We start from the raw sequence: 22,859 nt of genomic DNA on the forward strand, positions 1-22,859 counted from the left end.
GAATTAAGGACAGATGAGCATCAGTAATGTCCTACACAGAATCCATGTAGCCAGATGTCATGATATGCTGCCCAGGTGACTGGGGAACTGAACTGTTCATTTAGTTAACTTAAAAAGATGCATGTCGCTCCACAAAGCTGTCCTCTGACACCCTGACATACATGTATTATGTACTTCCTCCCACACACATCACATACATCATATATTAAATGACGAACAGGTTATATACAATAAACAACTGGTTTAGGTATAACTAGAGAATGGAGATGTAGCTCAATTGGTAACACGCTGGCCTATGTGTAAAGTCCTGGAATCAATCCCCAACACTACATAAACCAAGCATGATGGCTCCTGCTTGTGGAATAAACCTGTAATCTTAGTAGATGGAAGATCAGAAGTTCGAAATCAGCCTCAACTACACAGAGAGTTTCAGGACAGCTTGGAATACATGAGACCCTGTCTCAAACAAACAACAAAAAACCCACAGCAGTGTCTGAACTTGCAATAGACATGTGTTTGAAACCTATAATCCTGGGAGAAAGGAGGACACCTGCCAATCTGAAGTCAACCTGTGCTACCTGGCAAAACACTAACTCCAAAAAGAGGAGGAGGAGGAGGAGGATGAGGAGGAGGAGGAGGAGGAGGAAGAGGAAGAGGAGGAAGAGGAAGAGGAGGAGGAGGAGGGGGAGGAAAAAGAGGGGGAGGAAGAGGATGAGGAAGAAGAAGAGGAAGAAGAGGAGGAAGAGGAGGAAGAGGAGGAGGGGGGAGGAGGAGGAAAAGAAGGAAGGGGAAAAGAGAAGAGGAAGAAAAAGAAAAAAAAGTAGTTTGGACCAGAGTTGGCCATAATAATAAATTCTAGCACTGTAATTCTAGCACTCTGGTGTCTGAGGCAGGAGGATCTCAACTTCAATGCCAGCCCTTGTGCCACATAGCCGGGGGGATTTTATTCTGAGTTAGTGCAGAACTGCTGATGGTATCTAAAGAACACAGTGGCTCAGGGAAAGTGGCACAGGAAGGGATTAATCTGACAACAAGGATCAGTTTATAGGGAGTCAGAGTGTGACCTAAAAAACAAGTCTACACTGAAGACTGCACACTGACTTATTGGAACGAGCAGTCTGGGGACTTGGAATGTTGAAGACAGAAAGCCAAACTACCTTGTAGTCCCCTTAGCAGCCATCCATCACCACACGTATGTCTGTCTGATTAACACGTGATGACTATCAGTAAACCTTTGGCATATATCAGTACCACTCGCTTCCATTAACCCAAAAGCTCAGATAGCGTCACAGCCTCTATCTATGAAGATGTCTCCAATTTGCTGTAACCCTGCCTGATAGCTCGATGTACTTGTTAATTGCACTGATGTGTGCCTTTCTTTTGTTCTGTGAGTGTAAAAGTTCATGTAGACCAGGGCCAATGGTTTATACCTACAACCTAGCACTTGGGAGGCTGAGGAAGGCCACCGTGAATCTGAGATTGGCCTGAGCTGCTCAGTGAGCTGGTCAGAATGAGGTATTGAATTAGATAATCACTCAACAAATAAAAAAAAGTTAACCCACTCTTTGTATCATACAAAAAAAATTTAAAAAAAATAGAAACACTTTTAAAAGGCAAAGAAGGCGAGAAGCAGTTCTTTGGAGACGAGTTAAAGCTTCTATTTTAGTTTATTTATTTAGACACAGGTCTCACTTATATCTCAGACAGCCCTCTAACTCCTGATCTTCTTGCCTCTGCCTCTCAAGTACAGACATATGCTACCACACCACACAGCTCTGTAACTCCAGCTCCAAGGAAACCCGACATCCTTTTCTAGCCTCTAAAGACACTACACTCACATGTGTACACACACACACACACACACACACACACACACACACACACACACACACAATTAAAAATAAAAATACTAGGCATGGTGTCAGCATTTGGGAGCCAGGAGCAGGAGGATGTCTATAAATTCAAGGCCAGCCTGGTCTAAGTAGTGAGTTCCAGAACAGCTAAAGCTGCATAGTGAGACCCTGTCTCAGAAATAGACAAGCAAACTAACTAGCAAATACTGAGATTAAGGTAAAAATCATCTTTAAAAAAAAATGAAGAGTTTAGCCAGGCATTGGTAATGCATGCCTTTTATCCCAGAGACAGAGGTAGAGCAAGAAGATGTCTGAGTTCAAGGCCAGTCTGGTCTACAGTGTCAATTCTAGAACAGCCAATGCTACATAGAAAAACCCTGCCTTGAAACCAAACAAAAACAAAAGAAGGGGGTAGCTTTGTGGGATTGGCTGGCTAGCTCAGATGGGGAAGGTGCTTGATACAATAGCCTGAGGACCTGAGTTTGATTTCTGGACCTACATAAGGGTGAAAGGAGAAAATTAACTCTACACAGTTGCCCTCTGACTTCTAAACAGAAATACAACCACACATATGTAAACATTTAAAAAGGATTTTATCAGGTTGGAGAGATGGCTCAGCAGTTAAAAGCACCAACTGCTCTTCCAGAGGTCCTGGGTCCAATTCCCAGCAACCACATGGTGGCTCATACCCATCTGTAATGGGATCTGGTGCCCTCTGCTGGTGTGTCTGAAGACAGTGACAGAGTACTCACATACGACAAATAAAAAAAATCTTAAAAAAAGAAAAAAAAAGAATTTTATGAGTTCCACTTTGAAAGAAAGGTAAACAGATATGATTTTAAGGGGAACAAAACCAAATACTTTTCTAAATAAATTAAAAGGAACAAAGGACAAAAGTAGAGATGTTTAATAAAATATCAGAGGCAAAGGAATACAACTCTCCATTATTTATGACTGAAAGCTCCTGAGGGACATGATTTAAGACCGATGATCTCTGCCATCCTTACACTGCTAGGCATACCGGGCAATCAAAACAATATAGATGCTCGATTAAGGAACTCGAATAGTGGTCAAACAAACAAAAAGCAGTAAGGCCAGACAGAAGGCAAGCCAAGTAAAGGCCATAGTCAAGGTTCCAGGGCCCAATACTCCTAGGAAACCTACCACTACGGAGATAAAGCGTTCTAGCCTTGGCGGCAGAGCTGGACGACAGGAGACAGGTGGATTCTCCGGGTACGTATCTAGGACTCTAAACTACAAACCGTGAGACATAGAGGAAAGCCGCACTGATAAAACTCATACGGACGACTCCCACTCGTGCCCTACAGTGGTAGACTGGTGTACACCCTAATTTCTGAGGCAGATGAGCCGGACATAGCTTTCTCTTTTACAGGCTGATGCTGAGGATACCCAAGGATACCCTGTCCTTTTTAAGATCAAAACCTCTGGAAGAGCACTCAGGGCTCTTCACACCCCCACCCCCCCAGTCATCTCCTCAGCCGGTTACCTTGTCCATTTACATTACTAAAAGGCATTTGTTCAGTTAAAACTGGTTTAACACCCCCCCCCAATCATTTCCTAAGACTTTGTGCGTTAGAGGCAAGCACTTTACCACTGACTGAGCTACACCCCAGCCCTAAAAGGCCTGACCAGCTAATAGTCTCAGTCACTGCAGAGGGGTACACTACTGTCGCCTAAGCATGATGTGGAGTAGAGAAACAGAAGAGCCAACAGCAAAGCTGACTAAGGCTCTGCTGTCTGCCCCAAGAGCTTGCCAAGGACAGGGGATTACTAGGTTCCCCAATACTTAAGATAATTCTATCCCCAATGTCCACTGTAGCTGTACAGAGAACTACTTTTTATTTACTCATTTTTATTTGTTTAAAATGTTCAAGTTTACATTAACTATCTATTTTCTGTGTGGATATGTACGCGCATGTGTGTACCACGACGCTTGTGCAGAGGTCAGAGGACAACTCACAGAAGTTGGTTTTCTCCCACCATGTGGGTTCCAGAGATCAAACTCATATTGTCAGGCTTGGCAACTGGCGCCTTTACCCACTGAGCCATCTGACTGGACTACTCTTAAATGAATTATCTTACACATCTCCCTGTTAAGAGGTTATCCCAGGAAACGAATGCTCAAACACTGGCCTAGGCATTGTACCACAGTGGGTTGTAACAAGCACTCACCTGTTCTCCCAGGTGACTAACTCTGTTAAAGCATTACTTTTACTATATACAGTAAGACTAACTTCCTTAAGGTCTGAATGTGAGGCTAAAAAGATGGCTCAGTAGTTAAGAGCACTGGCTGCTCTTGCAGAGGACCCAGGTTCAATTCCCAGCACATGATCTTTTGAAACTCCAGCTCCAGGGGATCTGACACCCTCTTCTGACCATCAGTACTAGACTGCACATACATACATGCAGGCAAAATACTCACCCACATACAATATAACATTTTTTAAATGGAATAAAACAAAGATGGGGATATACGGTAGCGTCAAACATTAACTGTTCCTTTCCTAAAACTATGCTCTGACCCCTTTGATTAGCCCTGACTTTGCCATAGCTTTCGTCAGTCACTCTTATATATAGCTTTTCTGGACGGTTGACTTCATTCATTAAGTTCTGAGCCTTCTGAACTTCCTTCTCTGAGAGCCTTATCTTGAAGCCTGATTCAATAGCAGTAGGAGAAAACCTGTCAGTAAAATGCTCAGAGGGTGTGTGTGCCCATCATTAATCTCCCGTTTGAGAGGCAGAGGCAGGAAAAACATAGCCTGGGCTCCAAGAGGCCTTGTCTCAAGAATAAATAAATTGAGGGCTGGCAAGAGTTAAGAGTACTTGCTGCTTTTCCAAAGGACCTGAGCTCAGTTCCCAGGACCAGTGCCTAGCAGCTCACAAACCACCTGCTATAGCTCCAGAGGATTTGACCCCTCTTCTGACCTCCACCAGCACAGCAGTTGTGTGCACAAGCCCACATACACTTACACACACACACACACACAGACAGACTGAGAGAGAGACAGACTGAGAGAGAGACAGACAGACAGAGAGACTGAGAGAGAGCCTGGAAAAATGGCCCAGCCGTTAAGAGTGCTTCCTGCTCTTACAGAGGACCTAAGTCTGATTCCCAACACCACATGGTCAACTTACAACCGTCCCTAACTCCAGTTCCATGGGATCTGGCCTTTGTGGGTATACATGCAGGCAAAATACTCATGCACGTAAAATAAAAATAAACCTTAAATTTTAAGAAATAAAAATAAACGTTCAAAAATAGTTAGGACCTAATCAAGTAGAGACTAAAATAAGCAAAGTGTGCATAAAATCATTGAATAATGTGAACCATCTGTGTGTCTGACTTTCTTGGAGGCCACAGGAGGGCATCTCCTGGATCCCCTGGAACTGGAGTTATGGATGGTTGTGAAGCACTCTTTGAGTGCTGGGAATAGAACTTAGATCCTCTGAAAGAGCAACGAGTGCTCTTAACCTCTGAGCCGTCTCTCCAGCCTCAGGCCAGTCTGGTCTTCATAGCGTGGTCTTGTCTCAAAGAACAAAATAAGAATTAACTAGTTTCCAGGGACTAAGCCACTACCTAAAGACTATACATGGACTGACCCTGGACTCTGACCTCATAGGTAGCAATGAATAGCCTAGTAAGGGCACCAGTGGGAGGGGAAGCCCTTGGTCCTGCCAAGACTGAACCCCCAGTGAACGTGATTGTTGGGGGGAGGGCGGCAAGGGGGGAGGGTGGAGAGGGGAACACCCATAAAGAAGGGGAGGGGGAGGGATTAGGGGGATGTTTGCCCGGAAATCAGGAAAGGGAATAACATTCGAAATGTAAATAAGAAATACTCAAGTTAATTAAAAAAAAAAAAAAGAATTAACTAGTTAATGGGAGGAGGAGGAGGTAGGACATACAAACCACCTGGCTCTATTAAACTTAAAACAGATGCCCCTCGGCATGAGAGCATGTCTGTAACCCCAAAAGAACCAAGATCACCACAAATTTGAGGCAAGCCTGGTTTATGTGAAAGTTCCAAGTTCCATGACAGTGAGGGTCATGTGGGTCTCACAACCACAAACAAGGCCGGGAAGGAGCTCATCTGTTAAAGCAAACCCGACTCCGGTTCCTTCGTTCTCTAGCACAGCATAAACCACGTATGGTATAGTACATGCCTGTAATTCCAGAACCTGGGGATGGAAGTAGGAGGATCAGGAATTCTGTTACCCTCTGAAGGGTAGGGATTCAAGGCTACCTTGGACTACATGAGGTCCTGTCTTAAAAAAATAATCTGGGGGGCTGGGGATTTAGCTCAGCGGTAGAGGGCTTGCCTAGCAAGCACAAGGCCCTGGGTTCGGTCCCCAGCTCCGAAAAAAGAACCAAAAAAAAAAAAAAAAAAAAAAAAGGGAGGGAAAACAAGTTCCATAAACTCCTTATTGCTGCTGATCCCTCTGAATAACTCTGCTACCTTCACAGTCCAAGCAGTAAAGACTAAGCCCAGCAGGCAAGTTTCTCTGCTTCCGGTCTCTCCTCCCTTCCTTCCTATACAGATCTTTACATCCAATCTCCAAACCTCCCAGTTTCTTTTGATCACAACCCCCTCCTCAAGTCACAGTTTTTTTTTTTTATAAGTACACTGTAGTGTACTTTAGACAGGTACCTTTAGAAGAAGGTATCATACCTCATTACAGATGACTGTAAGCCACCATGTGGTTGCTGGGATTTGAACTCAGGACCTCTGGAAGAACAGTCAATGCTCTTAACCACTGAGCCATCTCTCCAGCCCAAGTCACAGGTTTTTGTTTGTTTGTTTTTTGAGGAGGGCAAGGAGCATTGTGGATTGAACCTAGGGCTTCACACACAGTAAGAGAAGCAAGACCTCTACTACTAGGCTATAGAACCAGCCCTGTTTTATTTATTTATTTTTTTAATTTCAAGGTCCTTTTAAAAGATGTATTTATTTTTATGTATGGGTACTGTACCTATGCAAACTGCCACTCTCTTCGGAGACACCAGAAGAGGGCATCAGATCTCATTGCAAATGGTTGTGAGCCACCATGTGGTTGCTAGGAATTGAATCCGGGACCTCTGGAAGAGCGGTCAGTGTTCTTAACCGCTGAGCCATCTCTCCAGCCCTTAGTTTTGATTTTTAAAGAGAATCTCCCTAGGCTGTGCAGGCTGACCTAGAACTCCCTCTGCAGGCCTTGAATTGCAATCCTCTTGCCTCAGCCTCCCAAGTAACTTGAGATTACTTGCCTGTGCAACACCAGGCCTGCTTCCGATTGAAAGGTATTCATGAGACCCTCCGGAATATGTATTATTATTCAAAGATTCTGGGGACAGGAGATCTTAACTACAATTCAAGGCCCACCATTATACAGCATTTGTGCCTTCTTAATTCCCCCAGGGAAATTCCCTAAAGCTTCAAGTAATCTGTTCACTGTCTCCCAACAAACTATCAGCACACCTGGCCTGCATTACGTCCACACAGGCCTAGATTCCAGGACCTCGGCCATTCCGCCAAAGATCAGTCCAGATCTCCTGACCCACCTCTGCCCCTCACTGCCCATCCTGCCCACTGTCAAGCTCCTCTCTTGTCAAATGGTTCCAGCCAAATCAACATTGCTTAGAAGGCATATCACATAGGGACAAAAGCCCAAACACAGTGTGCTTCATACAGCGGGTCCTAAATACTAGTAAAATCAAGGGGGGCTTTCAAATAATGATCTAAGTAGACCAAGATAATGCTGCCTAGCTCTCTTGACTCACGGACCGAAAATGTGTTGTATACAGAGCAGAGCAGAGCAAAGGGAGCAAAGCTACTAACTGCGAGAGCATGCATTCTAAACTTGGTTTTGCCATAATCTCTGCAACTGTAGGAGAAATCACTAAAATCTCTCTAAGCCTGTGTTGTTTTAGGTGTGAAACACGGCAGATGCCGTGCGGGATTCCAAGGTATCTTTCGGCTCCCCAGTCCCCGTCTTCTCACTCCCGACGAGGCAGGCAAACTTTTACAGTTCCCAACGCTCACCGCCCTAGTCCAGCAAACTTGGTCCCCGCGGAGACAGAGCTGCGGGGTGAGAAGCGGTCTCTCACGACTCACTGGATCCCCTCACCTCATGGCACCGGGGCCCGCCTCAGGTGGCGGGCTGCTCACGGCAAACAGCCGGAGTGCGCAGCTCCCTGAGCGGCCGGGCTGCCTCTGGCGGCCCCGCGCTCCGCTGCACTTGTGGCGTTCTCCTAGCTATCCGTGGACACCGTCTCCGTCCGCCCTCCCCGCCAGGCCCAACCCTCCCCGGTCCCCCGGGGCGGCCTCGGCGCGAACGTCCACGCACCCGGCGGGCCGGACTGGCAGCGTGAGGGGCGGCGGCGGCGCTAAGTGCTGAATCACCACTTTGCAGCAGCACAGCACAACCACGGTGACCCGCGGGCCGCGTGGGCCTGGACGCTCGGGACGCTTACCCACACAGTCGCTTCACGGGAGGCGGGCGAGCGCCGAGGATGGAGTGCAAGGTGCTGGGCAGCGCGGGGTGCAGCAGCCACACGAGCCCGTTCCGCATACCCCGGCGCAGCCGCTGCGATCTCGGCGAACGCTTCCTTTTGGCGCTGGGAGCCGGCCCTGCGCATTGCGCATGCCCAGTCCGCCGTACCGCGCCGCCTCTAGGGAGAGGGGGAACGATCTCCGCTCCGGGTTTTACGTGGAGCCGGGCGGGAGGGGACGGCCGCAGCCTTGGCTCGGGCTAGCTGGCAGGTGGGTCGTCGTTTAAGCACCGGAGCCTCGGAGGCCCGGCAGCCAGTCCTTCCTAGGCCAGCAGTGTCCTAGCCGGGGTCCAACCCGGCGCGCCGCTGAGGCCGAGGGTTTCCTGGCCTCGGCGTGGTGTGGGGCACAAAGCGGTAGGTCCCCAGGCAGGATCGCGGCCCAGCAGGTGTTGGAGCCAAGTCCTCCCTGGGGGCTGCCCTACGGAAACGTATCCGCTGCGGGCGCTAGGCCCGCGGGCTACCCCTAGAGCGCGGAAGGAACGTGGACTGCGGAAGCAAGAGACGCGTGGGGACCCGTCGGGTTGGGGGAGTAAGGACATTTCAGATCTCGGGCGAATGCTCGAGCCAGGGCAGGCCTCAGCTAAGCAAGGCGTCTGTAGACTTTCAAATCCAGAGCTGGGAACTTGTTTTTGAGACGGGGTCCCATGTTGCTAAACAGGCCTCTACTATGTGACTGAAGATGACCTTGACTTCCCAAGTGCTTGGGATTATGGCTGTGCTTCCCGCACTAGAGCGGGAAACCACTGCTACCTAGTACTGCTACTTATACTGCCAGTGGACCTAGGTTGTCACTTGTGGACCGGCTCTCACTGTGCAGCCCTGGTTGGCCTGGAACTCGCTATGTAAACTAGGCTGGCCTCTAAAGGTCATTACTTTTTAAAGACATGACTTTCCTCCCTGGTGACTTCTCAGTACTTTGCATCCACAGTTAGCCTAAAAGTGGTTATGAATCAGAATTTCCGTTACATTTTACACGGGTCAGGATGGGGTGTCTTTGAGAAGTAGTTTAGGGTGATTTTCAAACTTAACTACTTTTAGGTGTCTGATGTATCAAATCAAAGCCAAGCACGGGACTCTGACTCCTATTATTGCTACAAATGAAAATTCAGTAGAAGTTGGTGCTCTTTGAGAAAGCCTGTGCTATGAAAGACTGTGTGTGGAGGACTGGAGATACAGATGGGCAAAAAATTTTACCAAGACCAGAGTGGACAACCAGAACATTTATTGAAATACATTGCAGAGGCAGGGACTATAACTAGCATGCACAGAGCCCTAGGCTGGATCCCTAACACTGAGGTAAGCCTTGTGGGTTAGTACCTGCCTATAATCCAGACACTTGGAAGGCAGAGATGAGAAGATAAAAGTTCAAGGAAATCCTTGGCACTTTACTGAGTTTGAGCCAAATATACGAGACCCTGTCAGCAAAAGAAGAGGAGGAAAGAGGATGTTCTTCGTGGGCCAGCAAGATGGTTCTGTGGGTAAAGGAGCTGGCTGTGCCAGCCTGCTGACCCGAGTTGAATCCTAGGGCCGGTATAAAGGTGAAAGGAGATAACTGATTCCACGAAGTTGCCCTTTGACCTCCATACACGTTCTGTGGCACAGCGGACACACACACACATGCACACAATGTGTTTCGGAAGGGAAGAAAATCCACTGCAAAGACCCAGAGCTCCCAGAGTCACTACGAATCTCTGGTAGTCAAGCTTAATGATACTCTGAGTCTGCTCCTTGATGTATAGAACTGATACAGAGGTGTCATGACATCTTGAGACAAATTGCAGCTAGGGGTTATTGTGGTTATCTCTTCTGAGGTAACAGTCCTGCTATGGAGCCAGCAGCCTTGCTGTGAACCTGTTCTGCCCTGAGGCAATAGGAGCCTTGTTCTGAGGCTAATAGCTCAGGGCAATCCTCGGTCCCAGATTAGTGTCCACATTCCCTCCCAGCTCTACAGAGTTAAATAGACCGCAGACAAGGCGTGATGAAGATTCATCTTCCGAAGTTTCTGCTTCAGAACTGAATGGAGCACTGCAGACCCTGTCATGAAAGGATCATGAGAATGCAGGGCATCTCAAGAAGCATTTGGAGAGGGCTGGAGAAATGGCTCAGCGGTTAAGAGCTCCGACCGCTCTTCCAGAGGTTCTGAGTTCAATTCCCAGCAACCACATGGTGGTTCACAACCATTTGTAATGAGATCTGGTATGTCTGAAGACAGCTACAGTGTACTCGTATACAATAAATAAATAAATAAATAAATAAATAAATAAATAAAAGCATTTGGAGAAAGGAGGAAGTACCTAAGAGACTGGAGTTTGGATGACATCAGATCAAAAGATCCTCAGTGGTGGCAGGCTAGCATTAATGTCCTTAGTAATAGTTGATGTCCCACAAAATCAAGAGAAAAGCACACTTGGTTGTAGATGGAACTAGTTAGATTTATTTATACATTTATCTCCTCTCTCTCTCTCTCTCTCTCTCTCTCTCTCTCTCTCTCTCTCTCTCTCTCTCTCTCTCTCTCTCTCTGTGTGTGTGTGTGTGTGTAGAACAGGTGGAGGTCAGAAGATAACTCGAGAGAGTCATTCTCCCTCCACCCTGCAGGTCCTGGCAATAGAATTCAGGTCATCAATTTTGCCAGCAAACAACCTCACCTGAAGACGCACCTCACAGGCCTATAGTTACTTAAGTTTATCAGACTGCCAGTGGTCTCTTTCATTGTTCAGTATTTAACTTTAGTATTAGTTAAAGGCCAAAAAGAATCATTAAGAGGTTTAGTGATGTTTTAACTTTGTTGTCTCAGCCTAAGTTTACAGAAGCAACATAAAAAGTAGCAACATACTTACTGTTCAGCCTATGGCTTCCGTCCAGAAGTACCAGTGTTGGAATCCCATAAAAAGAAACTCTGAAGCTGGTGTGGTAGCAGGCTTTAACCTTTAACCCCAGAACTCCTGAGGGAGGCAGAGACAGGGAGATCTCTGAGTTCAAGGCCAGCCTGGGTCCACTGCGTTCAGGATGGGCAAAGCTACACAGAGAACCCTGCTGCCCGCACCCCCAGAAAAGCAAGAAAATTTGACTGTATAAAGTGCTCTGTAGGACTGCCAATAACAGTCCATTCCATCCTTTCTGAACAAAGGACTGAGCCCTACACCTGCTTTTTGTCAGACTTGGTAGCTGCCCTATGGGCTGTTCACCTGTGTTTGACTGTAGAGTAGGTAGCACGGGGAAATCCTGAATATTGGCCAGAGTTATCACCTAGGTCTTTTGTGACTAGGGCTAGCCACCTCTCCAGTATCAAGTCACTTTGCTGATCAGATAGGACAGCTAGTCAGTCCTGTTTATGGCTGGGGAGGAGGGTGGAAGGGACAACACAGCAGGGAAGTCAGGACTATTCGAATACTTAAAATCTTAGCCAGGAAAGCTGTGAACACTAGAAGAAAAAGTATCCTAAGTCAGGCTCCATGGATTGCAGCAAAGTCACTCTCCCTTAGGAGATTTTAAGGTTTTGCCCAACAAGGGCAAAGGAGAAACTTTTCTGAGGGAGAGAGGTTCCTTTGAGGAAGGAGCACAAAAGAACAAGAGTAGTCCTCCAGTGTAACACCTTCACCATGTTAGCTCTCCTGTAGGGTGGACTGAGGAATGTTAAGGCCGAGAAATAAGGACAGCGGGTATCACAGAATGGTTTTAGGGAGATAGCTAAGTAGTGTAACCGTGGCTGTTAGGATGAGAAGAAACCCCAGAGCCAGTGTAGGGCAGCAGTACTGTTGGGGTAAAGGAATAAAGATGAGATTCATATTTCAGGGTAACCCAAGTCTAGGAATAGTTCTCCAAAGCCCAGGCATGGCGGTGCACATCTTTAATCCCAGCACTCAGAGATAGAGGCAGGTGAGCCCTGAGTTCAAGGCCAGCCTGGTCTACACAGAGTTACAAGTCAGCCAAGGCTCTCTTGGGAGAACCTGTCACGAAATTGATTAGTTAGCCTGAGGAGATGGCTAAAGTGCTTGTTGAAAAAACGTTAGGAACTGAATTTAGATCCCCAGCATGCAAGTAAAAAGCCAGCCAGGCGGGGTGGCCCATGCCTGGAGGCCCTAGGACTTGCAGGGGTGGGAGTGGGAGAGGGGGAGGGTACATACCTGGGCTCACTGGCCAGCCAAGTTAAAGGCAGTGAGGCTAAAGGATAGGTCTCTGGAACTGGCTGTCCAGCTAGCTAGCCTAGGCAGAACAACACTCTCCATGCTCAGTCAGTAATCTTGTCTTAAAACAGAACCGGGGTTGGGGATTTAGCTCAGTGGTAGAGCGCTTGCCTAGTAAGCGCAAGGCCCTGGGTTCGGTCCTCAGCTGGGGGGGGGGGGGGGGGACACAGAACCATAACTGGGGAAGACACACACTGGTCATAACCTCTGCTCTTCCTATGTGTACATTTCCCTGGACGGACAGACACAGGCTGAGTTCTCTTAAGTGAATCGAGTCCTGTACCATCCTGAGAGAAGAGGAAGAGAAATCTTGTAAAATTGCATCATAGAACTCAGACTCCAGACCAGGTAGGTCCGGAGCTTTATGAAGGTGCATGTTTTGACTTAGGACTTGTCCCAAGAAGAGACAGAGATCTTAAAGTGACTCACCATAACAGTCTGCTTGGACTTCTGTGGGTAGGACAGTTTTGTTTTGTTTTTTTGGTTCTTTTTTTTTTTCGGAGCTGGGGACCGAACCCAGGGCCTTGTGCTTCCTAGGTAAGCGCTCTACCACTGAGCTAAATCCCCAGCCCCTGGGTAGGACAGTTTTAACCCTGGGCAGAGGAACCCACCGTGACAGGGCCTGTGACTGGATCACAGCTGGAGATAGGGAGGCCTGTGTAGACGAAGGGCCTACTGTAGACCTTCAAAGGGGCTAAGATTGAGCTGGGCAGGGTAACACAGGATCAAGAGGGTGATGTAGCAAATTCAAGGTCAACCTGGGCTACACAGACCCCATCTCAAAAAAGTAAAAAAAAAAAAAGGGGGTGGGGGGCGGGTGATTGGAGAGATGGTTCAGTGGTTAACAAATGGGGAGGGGGTTGATTCAGTCTCTATTCCAGGCCATTGACTCTCTTGCTTCTCTACTTGGACTGTCTGATTGGGCCTCTGTGGGAGGGGATGTGTAGACCTGCTGGGACTAGATGCCCCAGGGTGGGGTGGTTCCCAAGGGGAGGGGACAATGGTGGGGGGGATTTGTAAGGGCGGGGCTAGGATGTGAAGTGAATAAGAAACTAAATAATAATAAGAAAGAATGTTTAGTTCTCTGGCCGAGGACCTCGGTTGCTTCCACTCCAGCGTAAGATTCCCTTCCACCCTTAAAGATTTTGTTCTGCATATTTGATCTGAGTCTAACCTCTGGGATCTCCATGGTCTCTCCAATCAAACAGAAGGGTGGCTTCTAAAGTTGAGAGCCCTTTAGAGAGGCCTTGTCCCCTGGATCCTGGCTGGCTAGAAGATTAAGGACCAAAATATTGATTGTCTGTTTAGCTCCGTTATCCTCCTCTGATTAAGTATGCAAAGTTTCCTTCCTGTGCGCCCAATAGTTAGACAGGGTTACCAGTCCTAAAAAGGGTGGGACGGACTTTAGTTTTAGCTTTTTTGAAACAGCTTGACAAAAACCTGCATTTTTAGATAAATCCTGATTTTGTTAACATTTTTCCAAGTAGCTAAAAGCCTGACAAACTTAGCAGACAGCTAAGACAGAAGGTTGTTGTCCTTAAAGCAGTGTTTTCAAATGTTACCAACTGAGAGCCTTGACATTTTAAACAGGACTCGGTAAATAATAAATGCCCTGACCTCAACCTTAGGCATTTTAATTACCACTAATCAACATACTTATATCATTTTAAAGCTTATCTTTTTTGTATCTTACTCAGATCTTTTGTGATGCACTTATGGTTTCTGGTTTTGTCATTTCACATTAGAATGTTTTTTTCTTCTTATTTACTTATATATTTGTGTATGTGTGTGTGTGTGTGTGTGTGTGTGAGAGAGAGAGTGTGTCTGTCCCGTGTGTGTGTGTGTGTGTGTGTGAGGGTGTGTCTGTCCCACGTGTGTGTGTGTGTGTATGTGTGTCTGTGTGTGTATGTGTATGTGTGTGTTTGTGTGTGTATGTATGTATGTGTGTATGTATATGTGTGTGGAAGTGTGTGTACATGTAGGCACATATTTGCCATAGCACTCATCTTGAAGACAGTACAACTTGAAGGAATCAGTCACTCCTCCTCCTAGGTGGGCTGTAAGAATCCTACTCCACTCTTGTCCTTAGGCTTAGTAATAAACACTTTACCCTATGGCCCACCCCAACAACATTTATCTGTCTGTCTGTCTGTTTATCTATTATCTATCTATCTATCTATCTATCTATCTATCTATCTATCTATCTATGAGAACAAGTCTCATATAGGCCAGACTAACCTTGAATCCTTGTAGCCACGAACGACCTTGAACTCTTGGTCTTCTTCCTATTTCCCAAATGCTAGGAGCACAGGAGTGCTGGTGCGCACCCAACCTAAACAAAATCTTACTTTGCCATACACCAAGCATTTGTTCTCCGAAAGTATTTTCAATATTCCTTGCAAAGGATATATTCTCGTACTTATATAATTTTCTATTTTTTCCTATTTACTGGTTTCTTTTTACTTTTCCTTCCTAAATGTCATGAGACAAAGTAACACCAAAAACGTTTACTAGTTCGTCAAAAGACAGTTGGGCCTGTTTCATTTGTGACATAATGTAGCAGCCTACTGTTACATTAAACCACGGTGCTTGTTTGCTACAGGTCATAAGCAGACGACTACCATTGCTACTTGCATGCTTTCTTCCTTCTTCCTGTGTTCGGTTGTGTTTAAGGTGCTCTGTTTGTGAGTATGTCTGTGGTGTCTGCAGAGGGCGTTGGATCCCCAGGAGCTGCCATGTGGGTGCTGGGAATCAAACTCTGGGTTCTCTGGAAGAGCTCATCACTGCTGAGGCTGCTCTCTGCCTCCACCACTCAGACTTTTTTTTTCTTTCTTTTTTTCAGAGCTGGGGACTGAACCCAGGGCCTTATGCTTGCTAGGCAAGCGCTCTACCACTGAGCTAAATCCCCAACCCCCAGACTTTTTTTTTTAAGTCTCTTGGTTTTGGGTTTGTTTGTTTGTTTGTTACCTTTTCTTTTCTCACCAGAGTTTGAAGAGTATAGTGTGCCAACATTTTGGTAAGAACTAGCCGAGTTAGCAAATGACCTTGCACAGTGAGTTGTCTCAGTATAGCAAAGGCAGAGGGAAATAAAACAGAGAGTAAAGAAGCTTTCTACATCAGCCCTATAATTGTAGTTTAGGATATAAAAGAAGCTGATTCTCTTCCCCACCCTCAAGAACTGGGAAATAGTAAATAGTTTTTTCTAGAATCCAGTGATGACAGGCTGAACCCAGAGCATTTGTATTTGGAACAGGTAAGATGTGGGGAAAGAATGTCTACCAGGATGGTGTTAAGGTTTCCCACTAGTCACCTCACAAAGGGGATATCTATTCTTTGAGGAAATAGTTACCTGAGTTCCTTATATGAAGTTCCTGGGTTAGTATTTGAGGGAGAAAATCCGATGAACAAGCCAGAGATCTCTTCAAGTAAAGAGGAAGAGATAGAGAAGTTAGACAAAAGATATAATTTTTGTTGGGTAGTGGACCTTTAATCCCAGTCCTTGGGAGGTAGAGTTTGAGGACAGGCTGGTTTACACGGCGAGTTCTAGGACAGCTAGGGCTACACAGAGAAATCTTGTCTCGAAAAAAACCCAAACATGTGTGCGTCTGGAAGAGTAGTCAATGCTCTTAACCGCTGAGCCATCTCTCCAGAGATTGGAGGATTTTAAAGTCACACTTAGTACAGTTTTTGAGACTACTTCCCAGAAATGAGTCAGAAGTAATAGAGAGCTTAAGATTTTTTGTGGTCTGTACCAGAGATACAGTATTGGCTCAAAAGACATCCCCAGTGAGTAGCAGACCCTCCTCCCAGTGGAGAGTGAGACCTGTTCTCACTGTACTGATTCAGCTGAGGCATGCTCTAAATCAGGCATCCCCCAAGGACAGAGGAACTTACAGAAGTAAAGCCTTGTTCCAGACCCAAACCAGTCTAGCTGGTAAAGCCACAGTGATCTTGAAGGGAGACTCACACCAAATCTGACCACTGACTAGTTACGACGGCAGTGAGAAACTGACCTTCCCAGAGAAAGCAAAACATATGGCGACCTGTCGTTTCTCAGATCAGGAACGTGTGAGAAGAGGAGCACAGAGGGTAGCTAACACCGTCAGCCATAGGCTATGCTCCCTCCTGCTCCAGAGAGTGGCGACAGAACATGTTGGAATTCAAACCAGAGAGAGAGAGAGAGGACAAGGAAGAGAGAGTTCTGCCAATATATCTGGATTTGCCCTGGGCAAGTTGTAGTGACAATCGTGCCACAAGACAAAAGTGAAAAGGTCCCAGGAGAAAGGCAAGATGGCCGTGCTGCACCCTTATGAACTAACCGTAGTGAGCTGTCTTCTTTCCCATTCCCTTAAGGTTCAACAAAAGGGACCTTGACCAGGAACTTCTCAGTCCATAACCCACAGAGCAATGGTAGACTGTGGTCTTTGGGACACTCTGTCAATGTAGTCCTAGGCAGAGGCCATCAGTCATCTCCAAACTGCTCAGCCACAGTATTAAGTTGGCACAGGAGTAAGAAGTGACCAAGAGAGGCTTCCCTGGATGGGCCACCAGAATGCTAAGACATTAGATTAAATCAAAGACAAAAATTTATCAGGAACAAACTAATCAAAGAGAAGATCTACTGCAATATAGGACACAGACAGAGCTTCCCTAATCCTGGGGGAGGGATTTTAGTTAAAAGGAAAGTTGCTAGGTTTGGTCACAGGAAACATCTGTATGGAACTTGTCTGGATGGCAGATATCTTCTGCTGAGTAATAACTTTGTAGTGTAATTTACTTCTGTGGACAACAGTGTAGCTTCACAAGGGATCAGATTCCAACTGGTCTGGGCCTACTTATCAACTTGTGGAATTTTCTACACTAGGATGAGGACACCCTAAGACAGATGGTTTCTGGGACTTATATGCTCAACTTTTCCAGATAAGATAAGGGCTCTGCCCTGAGGTAACAAGTCCCTGTTCTGATCTCAGCCTTCCCCGTGGCAGTGAGGCGCCTCCTTGTCAAGCTAGACTAGCTCAGCACAGCCTCCTGTCCCAGAACAGCATTCACACTCACGGATCTTTCTCACGACTAAAGGCTAGCGGGTAAAAATATCTGCAAACCTCTTGGTAGTAACTATATGTGTGTGGTTTTAAAACCCTTTAAAATTTTTAAATTCTTATTGTGTGCGTGCCAGGGTGCATGTGTGGACAGCACAATGCTCAACTCCATGTCTATGTGAGTTTGGTTGTTGTGTACAGATCATCAAGTGCTTTTACCCATCTTACCCAAAGTCACCAGCGCTAACGCCCTCCCTGCATGGGGGCTTGTACAAACAAGGGGCCCTGAAGTCTAAACCTGACTGGCATCGTGATAAACTCCATTATCTGGTGGAGATGGATGCTCTGTATATGAAAGTTCAATATTAACAGGGTTAATAAAGGTTATCCACAGAAAGAAACCAACACCTTTTAAAGCTCTACTGTGGCTCTGCCGTGTGCGTATGCCTTTCATTATCCTTACTTTGCTCTCTGTCCAAAGGGGCATTCCACACCAGAGCTGAAGAGCTGTGTCAAGGGAGATTCAATAACTTGCCAACAGTTGGCTGTAGTTTTAGCCCAGGGTGGGACTGATGCCCAAAGTTATCCTTAGCTATCCTTAGTGAGTTTGAGGCTAGCCTGAACTACATGAGACCTTGCTGTCCAGGAACTTGAGTATGTTGGGACCTTTCTTAGCTCAGTTGCAAATTCATTCAGGGTCCTAAGGTGTTGAACAGTTAACAGTTATAAAAAGGGCAACCTGAGACAGTGGCTCCAAGATCTTTATCTTATACCAATGACGACTAAAGACACAGACCCTTAAGGAAGTACAAAAATAAGTGAGTTTTCTAAAGATTTACAGAAAAGTGAGAAATTGAAATTTCCAAGTATGTGAGAGAGGCCCCAGAGAAGAAAAAGCCACGACCTTTCTCTGTCTAGGGCCCCCATGGGCTATGGCAGAACCTGGGTAAAGGCTGAAGGGACTGCTACAAGGTTAGCGAGTCCTCCGGGCAATCATGGGCCACACTGATGGAGAACCCACACATTCTATGCAAGTCCCCTGACCCAACCAGGGAGAAGTTCATGTCCTGTTCATGCACTGCCCTCCAGTAAGCCGTGACTGAGCCGACTTCAGCTCCGTCAGTCACTAACGCTGTGTGGTCACTTAGCCAGTGTTACTACCGTTCACCCAACAGGTATCTGGCTTACTCTGAGTTATATTAGGCTCCCTTCATTTCTCATGGCTACAGAAAATGGCTGTTGTTAGCAAACTCCTTATTCCCAGGATGCTCTGGGGTCCCTTTCCTGAAATAGGCTATCTTAGAAGCTCTCCTTACTTTTTTTTTTTTTTTTTTTTTTTTTTTTTTGTTCTTTTCGGAGCTGGGGACCGAACCCAGGGCCTTGCGCTTCCTAGGCAAGCGCTCTACCACTGAGCCAAATCCCCAACCCAGAAGTTCTCCTTACTTAATCGTTACAATTGGCTGCATTAGAAGGAGAAAATACATGAAAAGTTTCGTGTTTCCCATGTGTTCTTTAAAGGTGTGGAGCCTGCCAACACTGGCCCTGTCCCGCCACTTCTCTGTTTAGCTTAGTGACCTCATACTAACTAGGAGCCCTCTTATAGATCCTCTTCAGTATTCCAGACTTTGCCAGTTTAACCTTTATGCCTCCTTTTAACTCCAGCATCTGTTCTCACTGTTACACACGGGAGGAACGCGCAGCTTTCACCGTGGGCCTTTTCCCTACTACCTACAGACAGCTGGCTTCTACATCCCTCCAACAAGCAACAAAAAATTTTAGTTTGAACATAGACTTTCCTACCTCCAAACCCCACGATTCCTGCATCTGCTCATGGATTGATTGGAAAGGCATTGATTATTTGTGTTCTTAGTGCCAAATAGGAGGATGATACAGCAGTGAATCAAACAAAGACAGGTTTCTGTTTTTTCTTCTCATTGACCTCCTAGCTATACCGGGAAACAGACAATAGTCCAATAAATGAATACATTATATGAAGAATAAAGAAAGCAAGGGAAAGGGCTGGAGAGATGGCTCAGCGGTTAAGAGCGTCCGACCGCTCTTCCAGAGGTCATGAGTTCAATTCCCAGCAACCACATGGTGGCTCACAACCATCTGTAAAGAGATCTGATGCCCTCTTCTGGTGTATCTGAAGACAGCTACAGTGTACTTATATATAATAAATAAATAAATCTTTAAAAAAAAAAATTTAAAAAAAAAAAAAGAAAGCAAGGGAAAACAGTTGGAGGCTAATTTAAAATGGGATGATCTGGAAAGATCTTTCTGAAAAGGGGAAATATGAGCAGAACCCAGAATAGGAATATTTTAAAAAGGAAATGGAGGGGCTGGGGATTTAGCTCAGTGGTAGAGTGCTTACCTAGGAAGCGCAAGGCCCTGGGTTCGGTCCCCAGCTCCGAAAAAAAGAACCAAAAAAAAAAAAAAAAAAAAAAGGAAATGGAAGGAAGGACTTGGTTCTGTACACCTGTTAACCCTACACACAGGAGGCTTCAAGGTCAGCTAGGAAACTAGGCGATGTCCTGAGGCAGTGAATAGTTATTCTGCACGTGCCACACCCTCCCAAGAGCTCTGGTTACACGCATGAAAGACACACATGCACATGCACACGTGTGCCAGCTAATTTTGATATGCCTTGACTAGCTCAATGGCTGGGCACTTCAGAGAATCTGGAGTTTGAAGTCATCTTCAGCCAAAAAGATGGAGGCCAGCTTGTGCTACATAAGACCCTGACTGAGAACAAACAAGCCAAAACCCAGAACAAAACCAGAAAACAACCAACAATAACATCAACAATAAGAAAGTGGACAAAGAGAAGATGGTTCCCACTTGTACAAGCACCTACACATCTACCTCAAGAGAAAAGGACATTAATGCCCTGAAAGTGTTCCTTGCCCCAAATGGAAACAGTACATGTTTCTTACAAGTGCCCTCTTGTATTTATGTAAATTATTTACCATCTCAATTATTCTCAATTATTTCCAGGTTGTCTGTGCTAAAAGCCCTGTCTACCAGCCCATTTAGAATAGAGTTCCCCTCTGGAGCCAGGAGTTCCTAATGAACTGGTTAGACCAGAGAAGAAAGAAGCAGGCCGGTCCCCAGCTCCGAAAAAAAGAACCAAAAAAAAAAAGAAAGAAAGAAGCAGGCAAGCTGGCAAAGACTAACGGGGGGATTGTAGATCAGCACTTACTTCCTAATTGGTAAACTTCAGAAAACGAATGTCTTTAGAGTTTGGGGGATGTAGTTCAGTTGTTGCACACCAATCCAGTACCCCCAAGACCCCGGGCACAATCTACATCACCGTCTAAAAAAGTTTTAGCTAATCTAATGTATAGAGAGAGACTGCATTTACACAGGCAAACATGAACGCTCACACACTGGGGTTATAGCTCAGGGGCAGAGTGCTTTACTAGCTTGTGAAAGACCTTGGGTCCAATCCCCAATACTAAAAAAACAAACAAACAAACAAACAAACAAACAAACGAACCAAAGGAAAATCAAATCTCCTGTATTTTAAATATACTGAGTCCAAATGCTAATTAACTAAAGACAAATAAATAATGAACCAACCCCCATACTTTCTTTTAGATAAGTTCTTGCTAAGTAGCCCAGGCTCACTCATGTGCTCCAAACTCATAATCCTCCTTTGGCTTTCTGAGTGCTGAATTACAGGGCCTAGAACACCCGGCCAGAGTTAGTTTTAATTATCCAACAATTTTTTTTTTTTTTTTTTTTTTTTTTACTGAATAAAAGTCAATAGACAGGAAAGTCACAAAGACCAGACTGAAAGGGCTTGAATGGAAAGACATAATCCCCAAGAGAGGGAATACCCAATGTCCTGGTATTTTTTGAGACAGGGTCTCATGAAGGCCGGGATGGCCTCAAACTCACTATGTACTGAGCATGCACTTGGTTTCTTTCCTGCTGCCTCCACCTTTGAGTGCTGGGATCACACATGTGTGTGGCCATGCCTGGTTTCTGCAGTGCTGGGGATCAAAACCAGAGTCTGCACATGGAGGCAAGCTCTGCCTATAGAACTATATCTCCAGCCCTATAGAGTCTTCTATATATGTCATATATATGCATATATTTACTATCTATATATATATACATATATAGGCTCTTTTATTGTGTATATTCAGCAAACATATTTAACATATGAATATACTAAAAATATAAACAAATATATTTAATATATATTCATGTGCTTGATTGTTATGTGGTATAATATATATGTATATTAAAAGATACAATTTCATCATAAAGCGTTTTAGCCCCAACTTCCTAGGTTAGTTGCCTATGGCTGCCACAACAAATAAACACCACAAAATTGGTGGCTTTAAGTGACAGAAATTTATTCTTTCTTAGAGATCAGACGTTCAAAACTGCTGGATGGTGGTGGCACATGCCTTTAATTCAGCCAAAGATAGCCAGTTGGTCCACGTAGTGAGTTCCGAGACAGCCAGAGCCACACAGAGAAAACAAAAAGAAGCAGCAAAAATGAAGGTGTCGGGCTGGAGAGATGGCTCAGCGGTTAAGAGCACCCGACTGCTCTTCCAGAGGTCATGAGTTCAATTCCCAGCAACCACATGGTGGCTCACAACCATCTGTAAAGAGATCTGATGCCCTCTTCTGGTGTATCTGAAGACAGCTACAGTGTACTTAAATATAATAAATGAATAAATAAAAAAAAAAATGAAGGTGTCTGCAGATGCAGGGCCGCACTTCCTGCAGTGTCTGGGGAGAACCTTGTCTTGTCTTTTGCAGTCCCTGCAGTAGCCAGTACGCTCGATGATACCAGTCCAGGCCCATCTGACTGCACATCGCTGTCTCCTCTGTGTCTTCTCCCCTTCAATCTCTTACAAGAGCATTTATCATTGGACTTAGAGTACAACTGATTATTCCAAAGTCATATCCGACACGGGCCACCAAGCCTGGCTGAGACCTGACCTCTTTGACAAATCCCCATTCGAAGAAGAGACGGAGGAGCCGTGGGTTAAAAGAGGGCTCGGAGGGCTGGAGAGATGGCTCAGCGGTTAGAGCACTGACTTCTCTTCCAGAGGTCCTGAGTTCAAATCCCAGCAACCACATGGTGGCTCACAACCATCTGTAATGGGATCTGATGCCTCCTTCTGGTGTGTCTGAAGACAGCTACAGTGTACTTACATATAATAAGTAAATAAATAAATCTTAAAAAAAAAAAAAAAGAGGGCTCGGAACCAGT

The 22,859-nt window shown here is 45.6% G+C and overlaps 2 protein-coding genes across 11 annotated transcripts in view; one reads left to right on the top strand and one right to left on the bottom strand.

Annotated features, from left to right (window-relative positions):
* Nucleotides 1-10,835, bottom strand: part of Ide (insulin degrading enzyme) — a 101,431-nt gene extending 90,596 nt beyond the window's left edge. For 4 of the 8 annotated variants that reach the window (XR_010063628.1, XM_006231313.5, XM_063282171.1 and 1 more), the window contains exon 1: nt 8,323-10,835. Coding sequence is in view for 6 of the 8 variants with exons in the window: in XM_006231313.5 (XP_006231375.1) it covers nt 8,323-8,420 (98 nt within the window). In the remaining 2 variants the exon portion in view is untranslated. Of the gene's footprint in view, nt 1-7,976; nt 8,218-8,322 lie in introns of those variants that run through there. The other 4 variants (XM_063282181.1, XM_039102127.2, XM_063282177.1 and 1 more) reach the window with 4 other exon arrangements.
* Kif11 (kinesin family member 11) overlaps nt 1-22,859 on the top strand; it is a 94,335-nt gene that overhangs the window by 11,175 nt on the left and 60,301 nt on the right. The gene's annotated exons all lie outside the window — the stretch shown is intronic.

Source organism: Rattus norvegicus, chromosome 1 (assembly GCF_036323735.1).
Source record: "Rattus norvegicus strain BN/NHsdMcwi chromosome 1, GRCr8, whole genome shotgun sequence".
Classification (NCBI taxonomy): Eukaryota; Metazoa; Chordata; class Mammalia; order Rodentia; family Muridae; genus Rattus; species Rattus norvegicus.